Source organism: Phyllostomus hastatus, unplaced genomic scaffold (genome assembly GCF_019186645.2).
Source record: "Phyllostomus hastatus isolate PE091 unplaced genomic scaffold, TTU_PhHast_1.1 phas_contig_40, whole genome shotgun sequence".
NCBI lineage: Eukaryota > Metazoa > Chordata > Mammalia > Chiroptera > Phyllostomidae > Phyllostomus > Phyllostomus hastatus.
Genome location: NW_025333872.1, coordinates 75,257,390 through 75,284,627, shown reverse-complemented (window position 1 = coordinate 75,284,627; position 27,238 = coordinate 75,257,390). Strand labels below are relative to the sequence as shown.

Sequence of the window (27,238 nt, the reverse complement as noted above, 5' to 3'; positions counted from 1 at the left end):
GATAAAGGCACAGAAAACGTATATTCTTGGTAATTTGGTGGTGATTGCCAGGGGGTGGATTCTGTGACAGACTTGCTGAAAGTGTGGCTAACAGGCCAAGAATTGAGTTTCTCTTAAGGCAGAAGAACTACTGGGTTTTGGTTGAAGGAATGGCACAATTCAGTGTAGAGTTCCAGATACAGAAGATTAGAACCAAGGTGTTAGCCTGGACACGCTACAGCAGGGTATGTGAGAGGAGAAGGCAGCCCCAGCTGGAAAAATGGCCTTGGAAGTAAGGAGAGAATGCACACAGGTGTGTTGTAGAGGTAGAAATTCAAACACTTGGTAAAAGATTTGATATTCGGGGTTAGGACTTCAATAAAAATCCAAAAAAAGTGATGGATCACGGAGTAGACAAAATGATGAGGTCTCTTTTGGAACCATTATTATAACTTAACTTATCAGATCTTTTAAGGTTTTTTCTTTCAATCACCAAGAAAGGAGATTGGCCACATTTTGGAAACTGCAAATTTCTCTTTCAATGTCTATGCAGGCTGAAAATTAGGCAGTTGAGATTGAGTATAGCTTTTATCTGATGGAGAAAGATCTGGCATCGCTCACTCATGCTTTTCATGTTTCCTTTATACGTAGATCCCTTTTTACTAAGATTTCTATGACTGCAGAGTTGAGAGTATTTAAATTCTGACAAAGAGTATTAATTACAAAAGTTATTTTAGGTTTAAATTAAAGGAGATGACTGACATATTTAGGAAAAAAACTATTAAACTTGTTGAGACGAATGACCCCTGAGATTGCCCTTGAGACCCCCCTTCATTCATGAGTTTGGCAATTCGGGTCACCATTGAGTCCCTAGTGGGAACAGAGAAAGGCGCTGGATTAGTGAGGGCAAAAATGAATAACAAAGTAAAAATGACAAGATGTTAATCAGCTTTGTGCGGCTGATATACGATGTATGTTGTTTTCTCTGGATATGAACTTTTCAAATGGAATCAAAAGCAAACAACCCCAAAGCTTAATAAGACGTTTGCTTTGCAGTCCAGAAACCTCCATCTAGAGAAGAGTTACTTGTTCAAATGGCTGGAAGGCAGCAGGAGACATAAGGGCTTAGGAAGGTGAATTAGGTGTGAGCCTGCTTATTAACCTAAGCAAAGGCTTCCTCCAAGGGAGTTACCTGCCTGGAGTGAGATTGACTCACAGGAGACCAGTGTTTAACTCAGCCGTAGCCTGAAACAGAGTTCAGTTTGTTTTCCCTTTTCCATGCACTTGCCTGATAAATGAGGTCTTCTTTTTATGGAGGCCTCACACTTAAATACACAGATAATGAGAGAAACAGAGAGGAGCCAGAATTAGAAAAGCCACCCACTGGTATTCGTGTATTTGTTTAACTTTCCCGAAGTATAAAATACAGTATTTCTTTTTTATAAATTGAGTTTGTTGGAGTTAAATTGGTTAATAAATCATCGGTGCATTGTATTGGGTATTCACCAGCCCAAGTCAGTTCTCTTTCCATCACCATTTACCCCTCTTTACTCTCTCCTACCTCCCCATTCTCCCTTTCCCTCCAGTAATGCCCTTACTGCTGCTTTACTGCTGTTCATCCAGGAGGGTTGTTTTTTTTGGTGGGGATGCTTAATCTCTTCACCTTCTTCACCCAGCCCTGCACCCCCCTCCCCTCTGACAGCAGTCAGTCTGTTCTCCGAATCTATGAGTCTGCTTCTATTTTATTTTGTTCATTAGATTCCACAGATAAGTAAAATCATACGGTATTTATCTTCCTCTGATTGATTTATTTCATTTAGTATAATAAAAAGACAGTATTTCTTAATTGTAGTAACTGTTACTCATAAATTCTGTGCAGTTAAGCCCAGAATTTTTCATGTCTTTACCATTCCTTTTCCAACCAAAGGGCAAAACCCCATAAAAAAACACCAGTGGCTCTTTGAAACAGCACTATGATATTAAAGTGCCAAATTATTTTGGGCCTTATTCCAGTTCTTTTTCTAACTATACCTTCCCCCTTCACACTTCATTGCAGCCTGTACAGATAAGAGAGGAAGACAAGCACAGTGGCCCAGGTAATAGGAGTGAAGCAGGTGAGCCTTAGGTGCAAATTCAAGCCTGCTACTCAGCAGCTGTGTTAGTTAAAGGTACTGAACTGTGCCTCAGTGTCCTTGTCTGTAAGCAGAAGGCAATGATACCTTTCTTGGGAGTGTATGAAGATGACATGAAACTAAGTGTGATAATATGTTAATGGCTTCAGTACATGTAAACACAATGGTAGCTATTATTGATATACCATCACACCTATATATTTTCCATGGGACTCATCTTTCTACCCCACCATAAAATTTGAGTCTCCTGACAGTTTTGCCCTTCTGGCCTTGGGTCTTCAGCCTTGGGGACAGTCCCTGACAGTGGTGCTGAAAGAATGTTTGTTGAATGAATAACTTCAATGTAGACTCAAGTCAACGATGGTGAGTTGTAAACAATGTTCAGAAACTCTATCTTAACCCTGGGACAAATGAACTTGGAACTTGTGGCATTGTGGATTGTGCATCTAATTTAAGGGATGAACTGAACAGTTCTGTGTGCTACTTGGACACATTTAATAGACAACTACAAAATCCAATGAAGTACATTATGATTTGAAGATCTGGATCTATTACCAGCTCCAAAGTATAGCTATGTTGTATCTTAGAGAAATACACTCAACATTAGTTTATCCTATTTTCATTAAAGGATAAAACAGAATATACTTTAAATTTAAAGAGCAATGAATTCTAGATCCTTGGATAAAGCCAGTAGAATTCTTCATGAGGCAGTGTTATAAATTTGTATTGCTTACAATTAGATCTAATCTTTAAACTATGTCTGAAGGAAGAAAAAATGCCATGCCATGATTATTTCCATTCTCTCAGAAGAAAAAAAAAAGATGGCCCATTTATTAAATTTCTTCAGGAAACATAATCCTTAAATTATGATGAATAAATGCTAAAATAATATGCTTTATTTAAAACTGCCAAAATTATTATGATAAATTATATATAAACACAGGCACTAGAAGTTTCAGGATGTGAAAGTTTTAAAAATTTTAATAAGTTTTAAAAAGTTAGTTTTAAAATATGCAGAAATAAATTGGCCATTTGTATATGTGAGTGGTATTGGACTAAATGAAAAACTTTTGTTTCTTTCCCCTAATTTGGGGCTGCGGGGTTTTATCATGAAGGTCATCTGTTAGTAATTGAGTTCTGTCCTTTCATGGATGGGATTACTGGGCCTTTAAACCATAAAAAAGAAGAAGAAGAAGAAAAAACCCATACACAACACAACAACAATAAAAGCAGACTAGTAACTCTAACTTCAAAGAAGACCAAAAAGCAAAAAAAACAACTCAGAGAGCTAGAAAATGTTTGATGCAGGACCAAGTAAAGGCCTCGGTGTCACGGCATCATTGAGTCATTGCTGGGACACTCCCAGCAGGAGCTGCGCCTGCTCTGGGGAGAAGTCACACGTGGCGACATCTGTCACTGTGCTGTGAGGTCTTCAGAGCCAGTTTTGGGAAGAAAATGTTTGAAATAATTCTAAGGGTTTAAAAAACTCAAAGGATATGATTGAGTTTTCAGAATGACAGTGTGTTGTTCTGGAAACGTAGTCCTAAATCCATCTTGCTCTAAGTAACACATTTTAATTCAGAATACTATGAGAAAAAATAGATTACGCTGCACTGTATAGGGAAATAAAAATTTTCAAAGGCTTTTGGAGTCTCTATTCTAAAATTAACTAGGATAACATGACACAAATACAATACACATGCAATGTGATTGTGGGTGGGCAGCACGAGAACTAATATTTGGTGACTGTTTTGTGTATAACTGTGCACTGTGTGGGGTTTTCCAAAATCTTGTGTAATTTTCACAATCACATTGTGAGGTAGGAAATAGAGACTCATGTATTTAGTTATCTTGTCAGGGCCAGTAAGCTAGTAAGTGATGAAGCCAGAATTTTAAAAAATATATTTTAGAATTAATATTTGTTCACTATAAAAAAATCAAATACAGAAAGCCACCAAGTGAAAAGCAGTGAATCGCTAACTTCTACCATTCACATTTCACTTCCTATAAACACCATTAGTAGTTTCTTATATATTTTTTAAATTTTTCTATATACACGTATATGCAGTCACATATCTTTATGTCTATTGTTGTTCATCCCTTGTTTTGATGTTGAGAGACTAACGGGGTTACACTATTTTGACACTTCCTTTTATGTTTAGTGGGATCTCTTGGGAAATGTTCCACTTCAGTATGTATAGCTCTATCGTATTCTTTTATGATTATGTAATCATATATAATCTGAATTTAGACGTAATTTAATCAGCAGCATTTCATTATTTCTAATGCCAGTACATACTTTCTTTCTGTATTAGTTTGCTTAGGCTTCCATAACAAGACTGGGTGTCTTTCAACAACAAAAATTCCTTTCTCACTGTTTGGGAGGCTGGGAAGTCCAAGGTCAAGGTGCAAGCAAGACAGGTTTTGTTCTGAGGTCTCTCCTCTTAGCTTGCAGGTGATTGGGGCTTCAAATATGAATGTGGGGGTAGGCAGGGGGAATACAACATTCAGTCCATAACACTCTCCAACGTCGCCTATTAAACTTTTAAAATGTTGTCAACCTAAGTGAAAAAAGTTTGTCATTCCATTTCCATTTATTTAATTATTCATGTCTTTTAACATCTTTTTTCTCTGCAGTCTCTTTGCTCTGAAATTGTTGTTCATGTGCTTTGCCCATTTTCACTATTGGGTTTTTTGGTTTGTGTTATCAGAACTTTTTTTGTATCAAGGGTATTAGCTCTTTGTTTGACATAAACGTTGCAAATATTTCTCCGTTGTTTCAGTCATTTAACATTTACTTTTCTTAACTCAGCTGAGTGTTGCTTCTAATTCTTTCCTCTGTTAACTTGTAGTTCACTTCTCTGGGGCAGGAGGACGGTCACGTACAACGAGTTTGGAGTGTCCGTGCCTTTTTCTGCGCAGCTCTGTCTTGCCTGTCATTCTGAGAAACAGAACTGTAGGAGTCCTCCTTTAAGGTGGTTCCCATTTCGGCAGTTTGTATTCTCCAAGAGACATGTTGGTTCCTGCTGCCCCTCTACCTTGCACAAGATTGGCAGAAATCCAGATACACTCACACCTTTGATGTATGTATTGTTGCATTAAAGAGCCCGTGTTGACCAATAAAACTGTTGGAAAAGTTTCTGAGCCATTTTTCTACAAAGTCATATCTGTGGTATATGATCTTGAACTGTATGTACTTTTAATTCCACAAATTACCAGGTTTTGACATATAGGCTAATCTTAAAAATAATTCAGTTTTTCATTTAAAAACAGCTTACACCTGTAAAGATGTAAGCAATAGCACGTCAAAGACTAACCAGCAAGATCTGGCCTTGATATTATATTTTCCTAATTACAACACACACACATAATAAAGGCTTTGAAGAAGTCTGCTTCATATAATGAATTGTCAGTAAGTAGCAAAACAATGAGTTGTTGCTCCAATTAAGGAGAAAAAAGTCACATATGAAATAATTACATTCAATAAAAAATGATATATGGGCTAAATTATATATAACAGAGCATAGTTTTCAACTGTTTACCATAAATTATGATGTGCTAGACATATTTTCTCCCTTATTTTTTATAATGAGTTGAAAGTCCATTTGTACTTCTACCTTATAAATTAAAAAACTGAGTTTCAGTAAGGTTAAGCAATTTGTCTTGGGTCACACAGCTAGTGAGCACCAGAGGTTGAATTCCAAACCGAGTCTTTGGCTTCAGGCTACCACATAGTATTGCCTCCTGAAAGAAGTTCTGAGAAACAGGCAAATGTGAGCCAAAATAATCAGAGAGGGCATCCAGCGAAAACAAAACCTGGGCATTCAAGAAGGAGTAGGATTTTAATAAGTACAGTTGGATAAGGGGATGTGTGATGGAGAAAACGGTGCAAAAGAAATCATGGAGGCCACACTGAATGTGGTGTATAAAGGGGAAGGGATCCCTGTGATGGGAAATTGTGCATGTCTGACTGTGCAGTTTACACTCAGCCAATGACAGAGGGCCCTGTATCTCAGAAAGAGAAGTGTGGGCTTGATCAACTACAGGATGGATGGGGTGGAGCCATTGAATGTGATTGGTCAGATTAATGAGGTGAAAGATGCTGATTTGGGGAAATTGGCTGGCATATGGAGTGTTGCCCAGAAAGAAAGCACCTAAACATCCAAAATGGTACAGGAAGGTGAAGTCCAAGGTTAAGACCTCTGGTGTCAGGTGGAGGCTGCTTCCTCAGTGACAGCTGTCTTCTTACCAGTCCTCTTGTGGTAGAAGGGGTGAGGGAGCTCTCTGGGGTCTCTTCTGTAAGGGCACTAACCCCCTTTATGAGGGATTGCCCTCATGAACTCCCAAAGGCCTCATCTCCTCTACCACCCCCTTGTGGAGCAGGATTCCAAGATAATTTTTTTTGGTGAGGGACACCAATGTTCGGTCCACAGCCCCCATGGAGAGCATCAGGTTGGAGTTTGCCTCCCCTGACACAAGACTGCTGGACATTGACACTCCCTTTTTTTCCCTCTTCCCCAGGGGAATGTACACCTTTTGGTACTTCTGCTCTCTGCAATGTGAGCCCAAGATCAGGCCTTGGAGGAAAGGCACAGGTGTGAGTGCTTAGAAATAAGGCACCCGTACTTGGGTGATAGACACACAGAAAAGGTTAAAGGGGCCTGCAGTGATCTTGGTGGAGCGCTGGTCCCATCCCACTGAGACCCTGTCAGTAAGGTTGCCCGTGGGCCAGTGTGGTGGTTAGGGGTGCTGACTCCGGATCTTGGGCTACCAGAGGTCAGAATTGGGGCTCTGACACTTGGGCAATTTTCTTAACTGATGAGGGTTTTATTTTCTACATCTACAAAGTGTGTGAGGAACCTGTTATAAGTTCATAAGGTTGTTTTGAGCATTGAAGTCTATAGAGAGACTAGAGTGTTGGAGACTGATGGAAAGTAAGAGCTAGTGGGATGTCACTTGCTGGAGGTCATGTCATTCAGCTGGCTAGTGGCACAGCTAAGTGCTGGCGTCCAGCCTCGGTGGGGTCTCAGGGTCCCGGAAGGATACACGGCTCAGGCAAAGCTAATGAAGCGAGACACCTGGTGGGGTGCTGGAGGACAGTCAGGTTTTTTGGGCCCGACTGACTCACCAAGAAGAATCGATCTTTATTTTTATGTGGGAGGTGATACAACATTCAATGCATAGTGTGATTATTAAAACAGAAACGGTTATCATAGAAATAATTTTGAAAAGTACAGAGGTTTTATAGATCAATCATGTTAAACAAAGAAATAACCGAAAAGTACAGGAGGTCCCACAGATCAACCATATTAAACAAGTTATTTCGACCAAGAGGGTTATCAATCAAGTAGCCAGTGAAGCTATATGGGCACAAACTTTCAGGTGCCAATTAGTAACTAGGTATCTTTTAAGATTCTAGGAACTGGTCTAAGTTAAAAAGGTGAAAGGGATAATTTATAGGTTATATAGAAATTAGCTATTGTCTGTTGAGGTTGAGGTTAGATTTGTCTAGGTTAGGTAACTGGTTTCCTGCCTAGCTCTTTTGATTTACACATCTTGCAGGGGGCATGTTTTGAATTCGTTTTCATGTATTGAGATTATTATTTTCAACTAGAACTCCTTGCTTCTTTACAATTGTCCAGGGTATGGGAGGGGTAGTGGCTCTAATAAATCTTAAACTTTTAAGTGGTGACTCCTTAAGAAACATTCCTAGCAACAGCTTCCTTCAGCATTCTGGCAGTTGGTCTGCCCATAATTTAATTTTGTCCCCAACTTACCAGGTGGGAGAAGTAGGCAGCAATAGGGTTGTTAGGGGTTTCTATTCTGTGGTCAGCAAGTCATTTCATGCAGAATCAGAGACATCGTGCAGATTTTTTGTTATAACGCACAGGTATCTAAAAATTCCACCACCTGTTGCTAGCAGGGACGGGCATGCAGGAGGAGACAGACAGGAGATCCGGCCACAGTCGCCTCTGCTGTGCAGATGCGTCTCATCTGTCCTGACTGTGTCAAATGTTGGGTGTTGGTCAGATCCCAACAGCTAGGAAGTGGTCTCCTGGCCTCTAGTTCTTTCTACCACTCCTTTCTGGCCATATAGGGGCTAATTTAAAATTTCTTAGAGTAGCTAAGTGGTCTCTAGTTTATTGAGTATTTCAGTTAGCTGAAAATTAATATACATGTTAATATAGCCTCAGAAGCTACCTTAGAGTTAATTAATAATCTATTAAAAATTCAAAGACCAATATGAACACTAAACATACTGTGTTATAAATTTCCTTAAATGTAATTTTCTGTTTTGTTTGTTTTTATATTCTTGAGGTGTTTGGGAAAAGAACCTAATTAACTCATATTTTGAAATAAATGAATGTAAATCATAATGTTTTATCATTCTCAAGGATCCTTGTATATTCATGTAGAAAACGGCCTTAATACTATGTACCTATGTGGAATTTCTGGAATCAGTAAGCAAGGGAGAAAGACATTGTGTGTGTTATAGGGGGTGATTTTTCCCCTCCTATTGCTTCTCAAGGGCATTTATTGAAGTAACTTGGTTATTAACTCACCCAGATCCAATTCAAATGAAAGAGTAAAACAAAATCAAAGTAATTTTATATGGCGAGTTTCCTAAGAAAAAAATAAAGGATAATTTCAGACAGCACATACATAAATGCACATGTGTCTTGATGAATTGAAGCATAGTTACTCATGTTTGGTTAGTAATGAGAACTCTTGGTTGCAAATAACAGAAACCCAACCTGAACTAGCTTAGGAAATAAAAAGGAATGTATTGATTCACGAAATACATGGAGAAGTTGACTAAATAAGCCACAAAATGGCAGAGATGCAGCTGGTTTCAGACACAACTTGTTAGGTATTCAAACCCTGCCAGGTCTGTCTGTTGTCTTTGGAATTTTTCTGTGTGCTGACTTGTATCCTACTCCGCACTGCCTTCTACGATCTCCAGCTTCCAGAGGGTGATGTTTTGCTTTGTTCTGTTCTGTTCTGTTCTGTTCTGTTCTGTTCTGTCTTCCATAGTTTGAAAATCCCAAGAAAAGATTGATGTGTTGGGTACCGATCCCTGACCTGGTCAGTGGTGGCTGGCAGGGCATCCTGCTTGAGAAATACTTCCCATAAAAATTCAGGGTTGCAGTAGGGGGTTAATTTTTTTCCCAGAAAAACTAACTCTCCCTCAGTTCTCCCCCTTTATTCATTCTTTTTCTTCAACTCTCTCCCACTCGACCGTCACTTCCTGAGCTTCAGCCACCCAATCCATTCAGGCTATGGCCCTTTGACACCATATCAGCAAGTCAGGTTTTGCTTGGAACCTGCCCTTTCTCAGAGTGGATTACCTGTGGGACAGCCATTCTCTTACTCAGTTTGGTTACCTCTTGTAAATCGGATACCCCTGTCCCACTATAATCACATGAGCATATCGGCATGATCTTGTAGTCAGCTACATATACTGCTAGCTCCAGCTGAAATGCCCTCATAGGCAGCATCTCTTTATGAGCCAGCTGCTCTTTGGATAACCTCTGTCGGAGATGGTTTACTGGCTCTTACATGGGTAGCAACCTGTGCCTTGAACAAATGGATAAAAGCAAGGTGCCAGGAACAAGAACAGGCAGGAAGACAAGTGATGGGAATTTACAAAATTTCCAGCTCATTACAGAGCCCACCCATTACCTCTTTCATTTTGTTTTAATTTTAATTTATTGAACTGAAAGTTGTTTGAGGAGAGCTATGTTCCACTCATGTTTTAACAAGCAATATCTTAAGTGGGCAAACTTGGAAGAGTAAGTATAGGGAAACTGTCGTAAGACCTCTAACAGCCTCTTGTTTTTCTCACACTGAGCTATACTTAGACAAGTCAAGAAGGGCACTTCCCCATTTTTTACCCCATGAAATAAAATCTAAAGCAAGATACATATATGTTCAGCTATAGATAATGAAACCTAATCAACCTCAATCATGTAAGGGGGAGCATGTATATTTGTGATAGTTCACATCACAAATAAATGGAGGGGCAATTATGACGTAGGCATAAAATGTACAAGTCTGCAAATGGTTAGTTTATGACCCAAAATCGAGAGTAATGGATGTATTAGCTTTCTATGGTACTATAATAAATAACCACAAGCTGGTAACTTGAAAGAGCAGAAATTTAATCTCTCAGAGCTCTGGAGGCCTGAAGTTCAAAAATTAAGGCATCAGGAGGGTCACGCTCTCTCCTCAGGCTCTGGGAAAGAATCCTTCCATGTTTTTTCCAGCTTCTGGTGGTTTCTGGCATTCCTTGGCTTGTGGTAGCTTGACTCCGATATTTGCTTTTGTCTTCATGTGGCCATCTTCTCTTTCTGTGGGTCTGGATCTGAATGTCCCTCTACGTTTCTATAAAGATACTAGTCATTGGATTTAGGACCCTCCCTGGGGCAGGGTGACTTCATCTTTACTGCTTCTATCTGAAGAAGACCTTATTTCCAAATAAGGCCATATTCTGAGGTTCTGAGGGTCATAAATTTTGGAGGGGTACCATTCAACCCAGCACAAATGAATTCAGCCAAAAAAAATGTCTCTCTCAGTAACTGTTTTTGTTTAGGTAATTGGTGTTTGAAGTTTCAAAGGAATGTGGATTCTTAAGTTTCCTGATGTGAGGGGCTCTCAGGAGAAGTCCTGTTTGAACTGAATCTGTTTCACAGTAGATGCTGGTGAAGGGAGAGCAGGAGGTAAGCACAGCTTTGTCAAGGACCCCCACCCCCCAGCTCCAATCACAGAAAGATAACATACATTTCTCCTAAGATTTTCTTACCTCCTGTTCTCAGTGCCTTGGCTCTAAGTTCGAAGGAATTCTGAGACACATAGAAGTTTTGTTTTTGTTTTTAAATCTTAGCCCTGTCTTATTCTATCCTAACTAAAATAAGATGACACTATGTGAGATTCTTTGGAACATTGTGTTACTTTATAAAATTTTATGTACTTTTAAAAAACTGAATATGTAGAATAGGTTGCTGATGTTTAAGATTTTTCAATAATTTTGTCCTTTCCATAAAGCTCTACCCCCAACTGCCCTTATGCAGCTAGAATAGCTAGGTATTCATTCACCTCTCACCGAGATATTGAGTCATTTACTGAGAACTGATTAGGAGTATGCACAGATTCTTAAAGGTTTGCAATGAGAGCAAAGGGCTCCCATTCTCTGGAAGTTGCACCCTGCACCAAACAGGTTATGCCCATTCATAGCCAAGGAGAAGAATGCACAGCAACATAAAGAAAGACCAATGCATGGAGGCAAGAGTGAATCATGAATGTTGAGGTCTTGTATGAATGGTTGTGCAAGCATCCCAAGTGGAGGATCAGAAGGGCAGATTACAGGACTGATTCACAGTTGTGAGCATCTGGGTCAATGGTGAGGGCCTGGTGACTGAGTAAGTAGTTTAAGGGGCCTCCTGGGAAAAAGTGGTGGGTCGAGTGACTAGAAAGGTATGAAAGAACGAAAAGAACAGGGAAGGGGGTGGAAAAGAGAGTTTCAGAGGGAGTGTAGCCCTGGGTAGTAATAAGTACAGGGTGGGACAGTGGGGTTGCTGAAGTGCAATGCAGGGTAGGTCAGTAGAATTGAGACTATCAAGAAATTAGAGGTCAGTGCATTTGAATTTGGTGACTCAGACTTATTGATGATGGCCTCAGAGAAAGGGGAATATTTACTCATTTTTGTTCAATAACCATTTATTAAGCAGCCTGTATGTTGCAGGGACTACGCTAGACACATCTGACCTGGAAAAAGAGGGTAAGAGATGACAGGTCATATGGAATCATATAAATATTTGGGGCTCTTCACTTTCCAGGTTCAGTTTTATGGTCTGTGTTAATTTCCACCTTGGTCTTGGCTGTACTTAGCAACTCTTTTGTACGTCTCTTTCATCTGTGTTTTGGTTCCTGGGCTGCTCCTTTACTATGCATCACAGATCACCTCCAACTGCCAAGCCATCCTTGCCTGGCATCTGTTGCGTATGAAGGCGGGTCTGTAAATCCCACTTTTGTAATGAAGAACACAGTGATCAATAACACGCTTTAACATGTCATCAGGTGAGTGTGTCATTGCTACCCACTACTATATGCTCTGCTTTGTATTTCTTTGTATTTATTTCTTCTGCAATCGTAGAGCCAGCCTAAAACAAAACTTAAATGTTCATTTCAGTCTCAGAAACACCAATTCATTTCTTTCTATACTTTATGTTGCCATGCCTTCTTTGACAATTTCTGTAAGTTTAATATTTTTTGAATAGAGGCAACTGCCTGGCATTCCCATTTGGTTGTGATAATAATGTGACATCTGTGAAGTGATCAAAATAGGGCACTCTCATTAAGTGCTGCTTCTTGTAGCACCGATTTGTTACATACTTATTTATCTCAGAAATATTTTTAATACAAAAACGTATAACTGGACCTTTGTTTCAAATACTCTAATGATGCAGAAAGAAAAGTCTTTTTTTCCCATGGACAGCTAGTGAATACATAAGAAACAGTAGTGTTAGTAGTGTTTGGTGCTTGTTTTCAGCCAACGAGCAGCACATGTCTGGGGCACTGGTATGCCTCCCCATCCTGCCTCAGACACTGCTCTCCAGTCTCTGCCTCAGCGTCACCTGGGCTAAAGAAGATCACAGCAGGGTATAGAACACATGGGCCATGTCTGCCTCAGGTGTTTGGCGGGGCTTTCGAGGAAGCAGAAGGTAACAACAGCCATCATTTGGGGGTTGGTAGCAATGCAACACTATCCCTAGGCTCTGTAAACATGACAGAAAGTTTTGTGGGAACTTCTATCCCACTGGTGGTGGTGGGGGGGAGGGTTGCTTTGAACCAATGGCCGTGATCTACTCTGACCAAAGTGCCCCGATTCTCTGGAACTTTTACCCTGCACCAAACAGGTTGTGCTTATCCAGAAGAATATTCTTGGTTTCTCACTTAATTATTCCACATGATTATCTTAGAAGTCCTTCTTGAGAAATTCACCCATTCTTTGGGAGTTTGGTAACCCATATGTTTTCTCATATATTAGTAGCCCCTTAATTCAGTTGCTAGCTTTACATATACTTCTCTGGCACTTATTTGTCTGTCTGTCCCTTTCATCTCTTATGTCCATTCTATTTTGCCAAGAAATTGCTTCTTCCGAGTCTCCTTATCTGTTCCTGTGACCAGTGCCCAGGTGGGCATGCATAAAGTTTCCTTATTGTATTATGAATGTATTTTTTCATAGGAAATCCTCATTTTCTAGCACATACCCTCAATTTGCAATCTGTAAGTCAGATTACATTTTAATTTTTTTTGAAGCCCTTACCAGGTTTCTAGGAGATAATTTGTTATTTGCTCTCTTTTAAAGAGAGCTTTTTAAGCTCTCTCTTAAAAAAAAGAAAGCTTCTTTTAAGACATTTATTTGAAGCATCTTTTTTCTTTTCTACTGAATTTATTGGGGTGACATTGGTTGTCTCCTCTCCTTAAAGGTCAAAGTGCGCTTAGACTAGGCTGGCAAGGAGGGCTGGAGACCCCCGACCCATCAGGCTCCCTGCCTGGCATTGCTCATCTGCTGGCAAGGTTGTGTGGTGGGTCTTGGTAGTCGCTCCAAAGCACCTTTGGGCTTTGGGCTTGTGGTGCCATCACCCTCCTTGCTGACATCTGTCGGCCTCACTAAAGCCCTTCATCCTCCCTCTCACGGCATCAGCCGGCAGAGCCTTGGTGCACCTCCAGCACGTCTTCCTGCAACAGCATGTCGCCATAGGAGAACTGACTCTGGGGCAGACCAGCCTGGTTTCAAATCCCTGTCTACCTCTTCCTAACTATGATACTTTGGGTTTGTTACATAATCCTCTTAGTTTCAGTTTTCTCATCTGTAAAACGAAGACTAACATTTACTTTATAGATTTCTTATAAATATTAAATGAGATATGTCAGATGACTAGTATAGTGGCTGGCAGATAGTAGGTGCTGAAGAAACGACAGAAGTTACTATTATTATTCCTGGAATGCATTGGTACCTTGGAAGCTTGCTGTTGGTTGTAGGACTCTCTACATTTTTTTAAAACAAGAAAGGCACTTGCTCTTAAAAGTTTCTTTTAAGACATTTATTTGAAGCATCTTTTTTATTGAATTTATTGGGGTGACTGGTTAAAATCATACAGGTTTCAGGTGCACAGTTCTACAGGCATCTGTACACGGTATTGTGTGTTCACCACTGCAAGTCAAGTCTCTTTCCATCACAATTTATCCCATGTTCATCTTCCTCCACCTCCCCCAACTCTTCTCCCCCAAGCAGTCACCACACTGTTGTCCGTGTCCGTGAGCTTTTTTATTTTTTTTTGTTCTATTCACTCCACCTCCCTGCCACACCCCACCAAGAGCTGTCAGCCTGCTCTCTATCTATGAGCCTATCACTATTTTGTTTGTTAGTTCATTTTGTTCATTAGATTCCACTTATGAGTGAAATCATATGGTATTTGACTTTTTCTGACTGGCTTATTTCACTTAACATAGTGCTCTCCAGGTCCATCAATGCTGTCAAAAAGGATAAAATTTTCTACTTTTTTACAGCTGAGTAGTTCCATTGTATAAATGTACCACAGTTTTTTTATTCACTTATCTACTGATGTCACTTGGGCTGCTTCTAAATCTTGGTTATTGTACATAATGCTGTAATGAACATAGGGGTGCGTGTATTTTTTTGAATCAGTGTTTTAGATTTCTTTGGATAAATTCCCCGAAGTGGAAGGAATCACTGGATCACAAGGCAGTTTCATATTTAATTTTTGGAGGTATCTCCATAGTGCCTGTACCAGTCTGCATTCCCACCAACAGAACATGAGGGTTCCCGTTTCTCTACATCCTTGCCAGCACTTGCTGTTTGTTGATTTATTGATGATAGCCATTTTGACAGGTGTGAGGTGATATCTCATGGTGGGTTTAATTTGCATTTCTCTGATGATTAGTAATTTTGAGCATCTTTTCATATATCTATCAGCCATCTGTATGTTGTCTTTGGAGAAGCATCTATTTGGGTCCTTCTCCTCTTTTTAAGCATCTGAATGGCAGGCACCACCTAGCCTCACATCTCTGCAAACACACTCTTAGCTCACTCTTGCTATACCTTAATGAAGACCACTAGTGTCTGTAGCTGCCTTGGCAGCACCCAACTGTTTTGACCTAACGATTCCTTTCTAGGATCTACCTTGTAAAGCTAAATACAACCTACAAGTTCCTCTTGAATTTATAATGCACTTAGCAAAAATCTCACATGTGCCTAAATATTTTACTGTGGACATATTTGCAGTGCCCTGTCCCCCTTGGAGCACTGAGATACCCAAATAAATAAAGTCTCACAAGAAAGCTCAAACTACATGTGGAAAGTGAAATCTAATAGAAATCCTGGGTTACCTTTTTGTGTAACCATTGTATATTATGCAACCATGTTTGAACAATACCTGTTGTCTTTTCCAAGCAAAATAGAAAATAGTTTCTGCCTTCAGGGGGCACATTGTTTTCGAGACAAGACAAGTGCAGACAAAGCCAAGTGCAACGTCATTTCTGTGTATGTGATGTTAACAATGTACAAGTGGTAAGTAAGGAATGCCTCACTGCGCAATTCAAAACAAAGCTGGATTTAGAAACTTGAATCCCTGGCTGCCTATTCCGATCTCTACCCACTACATACTATTTCCCTTTTCTGCTGCTTAGATTTTACTATATTTTAAAGTGAAACTATGTAGAAAACTTAAATGGAAAGCCTTCAGAGAAAATAGCTGAAAACACTTCATCTTTTTTTTTAAGATTTTATTTATTTATTTTTAGAGAGGGAAGGGAGGGAGATAAAGAAACATCAATGTGTGGTTGCTGGGGGTCATGGCCTGCAACCCAGGCATGTACCCTGACTGGGAATCGAACCTGCAACACTTTGGTTCACAGCCCGTGCTCAATCCACTGAGCTATGCCAGCCAGGGTAACACTTCATCTTTATATGCAAGTCTGAGGCAGAGAACAAGCAAGGATTTCAAAATGCATTGCCTGCATTTGAGTAAATAAGGCTAAAAGAAGAAGTGTGGAAGAGCCCTAAGACAGCTTAACTTTTGGAAATTTAGGGACACACTAGGGCTTCTTTGTCCGATAAATAGAAGACTCAAAGAACCATACAACTGGTGGCAGCATCAATAACTCAGCGAGGCTAAGTACAGGGCTCATGCACTTGCTCTGGCTAGAAGGCTCTTTGGGATGTGGGGATATGCGTGGCTCTCTCTGAGCTCCCCAGCTGAAGTGGGAGGGTGTTCTGAAGGGAGCTTATGGAAGGGGCAGTGGAAGGAGCCCTGCTCCCATGGACTGCGCTTTCACTCCGAGGACTAACTTCCCTGCTGATTCTATTTTCACTGCTTCCCCTTCCTAATTTTAGGGGTGTCACAAGCACATCATGGGAGTGTTTTCTCTTTTCTCTCCCAAATTCTAATAGCCAAATTCGTAATAGAATTTCCTTTTAAATCCTAAAATAAAAATACCCATTATTGAGCCCTATTCTGTGCTCAGTTCTGTGCTCAGCATGAAGAAGACAGGCCAATAAATAGACTGATGCTAGATAGATGCATGAGACATCATCTATCGCCTCCAGCAGAGGTGCCTTGATTTTTTCTTTCTATTTGGAAATAAAAAAGAAGGGAAGAGGAGCAAGGGAAAAGTAAAGGCTGGCAGAAGGCAAGCAAGTTTTGACACATCTATTATGCAGAATGGTAAGGGAAACAAGAGGAAGTTAAAAAAACATTAATAAAGTCCTGTGATTCTTGGAGTCAACAGTTATCTCCTTTTTGTTGTTGCGGCAGTCAGTGTCGTCATCATTACGACAAATTCTGCTTGAGCCACACAGCCTTTACATGACTGAGAAAACCACTTCTTTGAAAAACTGATCATCACTTATGCTGGTCTCATGCTTGTGCCGTGTGGTAGGCTGATTTACTTTATTGCCTCCTCTCTCTGCTCTGTGCTTGTTCAGGTGGAGCCCGTGATACAGAGAGGCCACGAGAGTCTGGTCCATCACATCCTGCTCTATCAGTGCAGCAGCAACTTGAACGACAGTGTTCTGGACTATGGCCACGAGTGCTACCATCCCAACATGCCTGATGCATTCCACACCTGCGAGACCGTTGTGTTTGCCTGGGCCATTGGTGGAGAGGTGGGGCTAGTATTTACTGAGATGTAACAATTAACTGATTATGCTTTCCCCTACGATTCCAATACTTATAAGTAAAGCTATACATTAGTTTTGATATGAGGGTGGCTTATTTTTCTTTCCAAGGAAAAGATTTCCTTCCTTAAGCCATTTTATCTTATTAGCTATTGATTAATGGAGTTCCAGTATGTTGAAATCTCTTTCAGAAAGGTTGGTTTTTGAATGGAGTAGAGCTTTCCGTCACTTTCATAGGACACTGTCTCATGGAATTTTTCTAATTTAGGGTTTTTCCTATCCACCTCACGTGGGATTATCCCTCGGTACTCCGTTAGATCCTCGTTATGTGCTTCTGGAAGTTCATTATGACAATCCAGCATATAAGGAAGGTGAGTTTGTTCTTCATATATTCAACCTATGATTCTAAAAAGTTCTGTAACTTCTGCCTTAAAGTCAGAATAAAATAGCATCCATTGTTAGAATAAAATTTTATGTTTATGATTCAAATTAGGAAACTTTTTAGAGTAAAAGAGGGTACTATTAATAATTATACTGGGACAAGAGTCATTACCAGCAATGAACATGGCAGATGGGCCTTGTGGTCATTAATCTTAAACAAAGTTTGTGGGAGAGGAAGATGGCGGCCTTACTGTAGGCAGCGTTTTTCTCGGCTTCTGTGAAGAGGGGGGAAACTCGCGGATCGGTGGAGAGGCAGAGCAAGTGGGCTGGATTGCCGAATCACTTTTGAAAGCAGGACATCAGAAATTATTGCACTCACTGGAAAACCAGACGGTAAGAAGGATACAGGACAAAAGGGGTCTGGGGTGCGCAGACCCCAGGCCCACCCGGTGCTCCGGGCTCTGCCCCAGGGATCCCAGGAGAGGGAAGTTGCTGCTCCCTCCCTCCCCCGAATACGGGGGTGAGTAACTCCAGGGGAGAACGGGTTGCTAGAAGGAACAGATTGGCCAGTTGGACTGAGAAAAAATCGCCCAGGGAATATGAAATCCCGCCCAGAGGCCGAGAAGTGAGAGCCTCTAGCCAACAGGACCAGGGGCATCTTTAGCCCGGTGGAAGTGCAGAGCGGTAGTGAGCACAAGCCGGCCGCGCTCGGCTCGCGCCCCATAGGGAGGCAGGAATCGCGCGCTGCAATCCCAGGAGGGACGAGGGGCTTGGGCGCGTTCCTTCAGTGGTGGCCCAGAGATTTCCAGCCAGCCCGACCGGAGAGCCGGGAAAGGTGCCAACATTCCGCCGGAGAGCCGTTTGGCGGGGAACACGGAGCTGGAAACGGCTGGGCTCCCGCACCTTCATCGGGAAGACACTCTCTCGCACCAGTGTGTCTTGGAGCGCCCCGGGTACCTGACAGACTTGCTGAGTTCTGGTTGTGAGAGAGAGAAGCATTTCAAAGGCCCCTCAGCCAGCTGAAGCTAGCAAGATCAGAAAAACTGGTCTGGCCAGTTAGAAACCAACAAGAGGTTTTTTTGTTTGTTTGTTGTTTGTTTGTTTGTTAGTTTTTTGGTTTTGTTTGGTTTTTTATTGGTTTCTCTGGCTGTTGTTGGTTGACTGATTTTATCTTGTGTTTTATGTGACTTTTTTTTCAATTCTCATTATTTTTATATCGCAATCCCTTATGTTTCTCTTCCATTCAACCTAATATTATTCTTTCCACTCCAAATTTAGCTCTCCTGCACCACATCTTCTGCTTTTCTTTCCTTTTGTTTTAATCTTGCAAGTTACTGTAAATTTGTATTATCTTTTTCTCACTTTTATGACATTTTTTATTTTAATAATATTTTGGTACTCTTTTTCTTTCTGTATAATCTTCTTTGCTTGGCTGGTTATACTGTCATTTGATAGGTTCCCCCTGGTATCTCAGTCACAAGATGTTGATAAGTTACTATCCTTCATCTGCGTTCCATTAATACACTTCTCAAGGTTCTATACTCTTTATTCTTGTTATCTAGACCTCATCGATTCTGCCACAAGACTGTCACTTTACTATTACTGCTAGTAAGACCTAGTCTATACAATTGTAAATGCTTCTCAATATCCCCTACCTGATCTCAGCCCACTTTGCAATTTTCTGAACTATACTATTGTGAGGGGTTGTCTCTATTCTTTTACTCACTACTCCTATATACTAATCTTTAGTCCAACCCTACCTTAGAAGCTGACCTCCCACAGCCTCACAGCTTTCTAGATCCAACTAACAATCCTCTCGTCCCCAATAAGAGTCTTACCCTCTTTCCATCCTTTCTAAAACGTGGATAGGGGGGTGGAGGATCACAGCTACACTATAAGGAGCCAAAGGATAACCCATCTCTTCTCTACTGGCTGCTAAAGTAAATATCATAGTATACTATCTTGCTGTTTTAAACCATTTTGCCTTACTCCTCCAACTGATCCCAAAAAAGAGTAGGGGGAAGCTGTGACCACCAGGATACACGAAGGAGATTGCACCACTGAAACACACAAAAAATTCTACCACAGAAGTTCACACCATAAATACAGGGAACCAGAACAGTTCAAATTAACAAACAAGAAGAACAAAGAAGAAACCCACGAACAATGAGAAAACAAAGAAACAACCCCCAACTGAAGGGAAACGAGGAAGCCTCAGGAAAAATGCTAAATGAAATAGAGGCAACCCAACTATCAGATAGTGAGTTCAAAACAATGATTACCAGGAAGTTCAATGAACTCACAATGAGCTTTCAGAAATTAGAGGGAAACTACATCAATCTCACTGCAAACTATATAAACATGAAAAAGGAAATAGAAACTCTCAACAAAGGTCAAGAGGAAATGAAGAATACAATTTCTGAACTGAAGAACACAGTAGAAGGAATGAAAAGCAGGATCGATGAAGCAGAAGATCGGATTAGCGAGCTGGAGGACAAAGTAGAAAACAGCATCCAGAAAGAGCAAGAAAAGGAAAAGAGGCTCAGAAAGAATGAGGAAGGGATTAAGAGAAATGCAAGACAATATGAAACGTAATAATATCCGTATAATAGGGATACCAGAAGGTGAAGAAGAAGAGCAAGGGATCGAAAACCTAGTTGAACAAGTAATGAAGGAGAACTTCCCTAATTTGATGAGAGAAAAAGTCACACAAATCCAGGAAACACAGAGAGTCCCAATCAAGAGGAACCCAAAGAGACCCACCCCAAGGCACATCATAATTAAAATGACAAAATTTCAAGACAAAGAGAGAATCTTAAAGGCAGCAAGGGAGAAGAAGGAAATAACATACAAGGGAGCCCCAATAAGGCTAACAGCTGACTTCTCAATGGAAACACTTCAAGCCAGAAGAGAATGGCAGGAAATACTTCAGGTAATGAGAACCAGAGGTCTGCAACCAAGGCTACTATATCCAGCAAGGCTCTCGATCAAGATTGAAGGCCAAATAAGAAGCTTCCCAGACAAAAGAAGTCTAAAAGAATACACCTCGACCAAACCAGCTCTGCAAGAGATTCTAAAAGGACTGCTTTAAGGAGGAGAGAAGAAAGAGAGAGAGAGAGAGAGAGAGAGAGAGAGAGAGGAACACACATACATAAAAGACAATGAATAAGTACCTATCAATAATAACCTTAAACGTAAATGGATTAAATGCTCCAATCAAAAGACATAGAATAGCTGATTGGATAAGAAAAAAATGACCCACATATCTGCTGTCTACAAGAGACCCACCTCAGGATAAAAGACCTACACAGGCTGAAAGTGAAGGGCTGGAAACAAATCTTCCAAGCAAATGGTCAGGAAAAAAAAAGCTGGGGTAGCAATACTCATATCAGACAAAATAGACTTCCAAAAAAAGGTCCATAAAGAGAGACCCAGAAGGTCACTTCATAATACTCAAGGGAAGAATCCATCAAGAAGACATAAATATTGTAAATATATATGCACCCAACATAGGAGCACCGAAATACATAAAGAAAATCTTAGAGGACTTCAAGAAAGATATGGACAGCAACACAATTATAGTGGGAGATTTTAACACCCCACTATCAAAAATGGACAGATCTTCTAAACAAAATATCAACAAAGATATTGTGGCATTGAACAATACCCTTGATGAAATGGATTTTACTGATATCTACCGAGCCCTCCATCCAAAAGAAGCTAAATATACATTCTTTTCAAATGTGCATGGAACATTCTCAAAGATAGACCACATGATAGGACACAAAACAAGCCTCAAGAATTTCAAGAAAATTGAAATCATACCAAGCATTTTCTCAGACCACAAGGGACTGAAGCTAGAAACCAACCCAAAGGGGAAAAAAAAAAAACCAAAAACACTCAAAATCATGGAGATTAAATAGCATGCTATTAAACAATGAATGGGTCAAGAATGATATTAGGGAAGAAATCAAAAGGTTTCTGGAAACAAATGAAAACGAACTCACTACAACCCAAAACTTATGGGACACAGCCAAGGCAGTCCTGAGAGGGAAGTTCATAGCGATACAGGCCCACCTAAAAAGGTTAGAAACTTTCCAAACAAACAACCTAACCCTACGTCTACAAGAACTCGAGGAACAACAACAAAGACAGCCCAGAGCAAGCAGAAGGAAGGAAATAACCAAGATCAGAGCAGAATTAAATGATATAGAGACTAAAAGCACAATTCTAAGGATCAATGAATCCAAGAGCTGGTTCTTTGAAAAGATAAACAAAATAGACAAGCCTTTAAGCAGACTCATCAAGAAAAAAAAGAGAAGACCCAAATAAACACAATCAGAAATGAAAGAGGAGAGATTACAACAGATACCACAGAAATACAAAGGATTGTAAGAAATTACTATGAAGAACTGTATGCCAAAAAAATTTGAAAACCTAGATGAAATGGACAACTTTCTAGAAAAAATATAATCTTCCAAAACTCAATGAAAAAGAAGCAGAAAGTCTGAACAGACCAATAACAACAAAAGAAATTGAAGCAGTAATCAAAAAAACTCCCAACACACAAAAGCCCGGGACCAGATGGTTTCACAGGAGAATTCTACAAAGCATTTAAGGAAGAGCTAACCCCTATCCTTCACAGACTATTCCAAAAAATCCAAAAAGATGGGAGTCTCCCAAACTCTTTTTATGAGGCCAACATCATCCTAATTCCAAAACCAAATAAAGACACAACAAAGAAAGAAAACTTCAGGCCAATATCACTGATGAACATTGACGCTAAAATCCTCAACAAAATACTGGCAAACCGCATCCAACAATACATTAAAAAGATTATACACCATGACCAAGTGGGATTCATTCCAGGGATGCAAGGATGGTTCAATATTCGCAAGTCAGTAAATGTAATACATCACATAAACAAAAGCAAAGACAAAAAACCACATGATCATATCAATTGATGCAGAAAAAAGCATTTGATAAGGTACAGCACCCATTCATGATAAAAACACTCGGCAAAGTGGGAATAGAGGGAGCATTCCTCAACATAATAAAGGCCATATATGAGAGACCTTCAGCCAACATCATTCTCAATGGGCAAAAAATTAAAACCTTTTCCATTAAGATCAGGAACAAGACAAGGCTGTCCACTTTCACCACTTCTATTCAATATAGTACTGGAAGTTTTAGCCACAGCAATCAGACAAGAAAAAAGAAATAAAAGGCATCCAAATCGGAAAGGAGGAAACAAAACTATCACTGTTTGCAGACGACATGATAGTATACATAGAAAATCCTATTGACTCTACCAAAAAACTGCTTGACCTAATAAATGAATTTGGCAAAACAGCGGGATACAAAGTCAATATCCAGAAATCAAAGGCATTTCTGTACACCAACAATGAAACTGCAGAAGCAGAGATCAAGGAAAAAAATCCCATTTGAAATAGCAAAAAGAAAAAATAAAATATCTAGGAATAAACCTAACCAAAGAGGTAAAAGACCTGTATTCAGAAAACTACACAACACTGAAGAAAGAAATCAAGGAAGACACAAACAAATGGAAACATATACCATGTTCATGGATTGGAAGAATTAATATCATCAAAATGTCCATACTACCCAAAGCAATTTACACATTCAATGCAATTCCTATTAAAGTACCAATGGCATATTTCACAGACATAGAACAAACACTTCAAAAAATTTATATGGAATTATAAACGACCCCGAATAGCTGCTGCAATATTGAGAAAGAAGAGTAAAGTAGGAGGGATCACAATACCCAACACTAAACTATATTACAAGGCTACTGTAATCAAAACAGCCTGGTACTGGCATAAAAACAGGCACATAGACCAATGGAACAGAACAGAGAGCCCAGAAATAAGCCCAAGTCTCTATGGTCAATTAATATTTGACAAAGGAGGCAGCAACATAAAATGGAATAAAAATAGCCTCTTCAACAAATGGTGTTGGGAGAACTGGACAGCCACGTGCAAAAAAAATGAAACTTGAGCACCAACTTACACCATATACAAAAAATAAATTCAAGGTGGATAAAAGACTTAAATATAAAACATGACACCATTAAAGTCCTAGAGGAGAACGTAGGTAAGAAAATCTCAGATATTTCACGAAGAGACTTTTTTAATGACGTGTCCCCTAGAGCAAGGGACATAAAGGAAAGAATAAACAAATGGGACCTCATCAAAATTAAAAGCTTCTGCACAGCTAAAGAAAACAGTATGAAAATTAAAAAGAGAACCAACTGTATGGGAAAACATATTTGCCAATGACACCTCAGACAAGGGTCTAATCTCCAAAATATATAGAGAACTTACACGACTGTACTCTAAGAAGACAAGGAATCCAATTAAAAAATGGGCAAAGGACTTGAATAGACACTTCTCCAAGGAGGACATACAGAGGATCCAAAGACACATGAAACGATGTTCAATATCGCTAGCTATCAGAGAGATGCAAATTAAAAACCACAATGAGATACCACTTCACACCAGACAGAATGGCCATCATAAACAAAGCAACAAACAACAAGTGTTGGAGAGGTTGTGGAGAAAAGGGGACCCTAGTGCACTGTTGGTGGGACTGCAGACTGGTACAACCACTTTGGAAAGCAATATGGAACTTCCTCAGAAAACTAAAAATGGATCTGCCTTGTGACCCTGCAATTCCACTACTGGGACTCTATCCTAAGAATACTAAAACACCAATTCAAAAGAACCTATGCATCCCAATGTTCATAGCAGCACAATTTACAATAGCTAGATGCTGGAAGCAACCTAGATGCCCATCAGTAAATGAATGGATCAAAAAAACTATGGTACATTTACACGATGGAATTCTATGCAGCAGAAAGAAAGAAGGAGCTCCTACCCTATGCAACAGCGTGGATGGAGCTGGAAAACATTATGCTAAGCGAAACAAGCCAGGCAGTGAAAGACAAATACCATATGATCTCACCTTTAACAGGAACCTAAATAACAAAACAAAGAAACAAGCAAAATGTAACCAAAGACACTGAAATAGAGGACAGGCTGATGGTGACCGGAGGGGAGAGAAGAGGGAATTTAAGGGGACAGTGGGAAGGGTTCACAGGAACAAACTTAAAGGACACATGGTCATAGACTAAGGGGAGGGTGGTAATGGGAGGGAAGGGGGGCGGGTGGGAGGGGGAACTGGATTGGGAGTAAAAAGGAGAAAACTGTATATGAACAATGATTAATAAAAAAAAATAATAAATAAATAAAAAATTTAAAAAAAAACCAAAAAAAAAACAAAGTTTGTGACTACTTACCAGAAAGTAGAATAGGCTCTTCCTTTTGTTATGTAAATTATTCCCACATACAGTGTGCTTATGAAATATTTTCTAACTACATATATGAAAAGCTACCATTTATCACACCAAAAAATATTAAGCATTTTGTTGTGTGAAAGGTAAACCATAAATATACTCAACAAGTACTTAGAGACACTGCATGATATGATATTGAAAAGAAGAAGGATACGTATTTACATTTGATTTCTTCATTTACTTATGTAATATTCCAAAACCAAAATATTGAAAGATTTAATATGAACTTATCAACAGAAGCAACATAAAGTTATTGTTTTATATCAGTTCATACAATTATTCAGCAAATACTGAACACTGACTGTGTGCCAGTCCTGTACTTAATGATGTAATGTTCGTGCAAAACACACTGATTTTGCCAATGTGGAAATTATAGTGTAGTAGGAAAGAGAAACAATAGAATAATCACACCAATTAATATAAAATTATATGTACCATATGCTAATTGACCCAAAGGGTTAATTTTGTATTCATAGGTAGGTATGTCACCACTACAGAAAGGAGTCAACTAATTTCAAAACTGATGGAGCAGATGTATGAAGTGTGGGATTCATATTTTCCCTCCTTACGTCACAACAAGGAATGTGTCTTATTCACCTTTCATTCCACAATGCCTATTGTAGTGCTTTTCACACAATAAAGTCTCAATTAGTATTGATTGAGTAATTGTTGGGTGATTGAAAGGATGGTGACAAACTATATAGAAAGCTAATTATTAATATTTTTCTCCATGGTTTCTCAACCAAGCGGTTGGTTTTCACCTCTGGGTAAATGTTATGGAACTTCACCTGAAAACCATATAAGACTTCTGTTGAGTTCTTCAACACTCTAATGAATGACTGTAGGATTTTCCTTCTGTCTTCTTTTTCGATCATTGGAATAGATCAGCCAGACAATACAAACATTTCTCCTGTGAATGCAGACAATATGGTGACTCGTCTTTTAATCCCCATTTGTGAAGCTGAATGTTGTCTTCCATTAATCTTTGCTTGTATTCCTTTTCTTTGTGAGAGTTTAGGGAAAATTAATGAAACACTTCAACTGCACATAGGGATTTTCTTTTTTTAAGAATGTAAACTCACTTTTAATTATATGCTCTTGTTCCAGGCTTAATAGATAACTCCGGACTGAGGTTATTTCATACCACAGATATAAGGAAATACGATGCTGGGGTGATTGAGGCTGGCCTCTGGGTAAGCCTCTTCCACACCATCCCTCCAGGCATGCCGGAGTTTCAGTCCGAGGGTCACTGCACTCTGGAGTGCCTGGGAGAGGTAGGCTGCGTCTCAGTCTGCGTGCTGCTATGTACAGATTAGACAGTGGTCTTAGAAAACTGTGTTGGAAAAATTCTCTGCTTGCTCATTATCAATGTTTTTCTTATTGTCACACTACAAAACCATTATTTCAATTTTAGCAAGACCTTTGATTGCTTTTTCAAATCTTGAAGGCTACAGGAGTAGAATTCTGAAGATAAGAATGACTCTCAGCATGTTTTTGGTCTTAGCCCTGCCTCCTTTGCTTGTTTCATATTGGACACTTCAATTTATCTTTTAAAATTTCTTTTTCTGTTTGTGTAGTTTCTTTTCTCAACTTTACCCTTCATCTCAATTTTTTCCATTATTTACTTTCAGTTTTTCTCCTTTTCTTTGCTTCATAGTTTCCTTCCCTTCTTTAACCAAAGAGCAAGAATAACTAATATAAAAATATGAACAGTAAAATGACAACAAACTCACAACTATCAGCAATGAAACCTAAAAAAATGAAAACAAAAACAAATTAAGCAAGCAACTAGAACAGGAAGAGAATCACAGAAATGGAAATCACATGGAGGGTTATCAGCAGGGAGGAGAGGAATGGGAGAAAAGATACAGGGAATAAGTAGCATAAATAGAAAGTAGAAAATAGACGGGGGAGGTTAAGAATAGTATAGGAAATGGAGAAGCCAAAGAACTTATATGTATGACCCATGGACATGAACTAAGGTGGGAGGGATGCATGTAGGAGAGGATGTGCAGGGTGGAGGGGAAAAAAGGGGGGGGGGAACGGGCCAACTGTAATAGCATAATCCATAAACTATATTTAGAAAATACAGATTGGATAAGATAAAACCATGCATAAGTGTTTAATGATAGCTGCTTTCATTTATATTCATTTCTATTGAATGAC

At 39.6% G+C, this 27,238-nt stretch overlaps 1 protein-coding gene across 1 annotated transcript in view; it reads left to right on the top strand.

The window, feature by feature from the left end:
* MOXD1 (monooxygenase DBH like 1) overlaps window positions 1-27,238 on the top strand; it is an 81,899-nt gene that overhangs the window by 37,556 nt on the left and 17,105 nt on the right. The window contains exons 5-7 of the mRNA XM_045843159.1: window positions 17,122-17,301; window positions 17,582-17,684; window positions 26,180-26,346. Coding sequence (XP_045699115.1) covers window positions 17,122-17,301; window positions 17,582-17,684; window positions 26,180-26,346 — 450 coding nt within the window. The remainder of the gene's footprint in view (window positions 1-17,121; window positions 17,302-17,581; window positions 17,685-26,179; window positions 26,347-27,238) is intronic.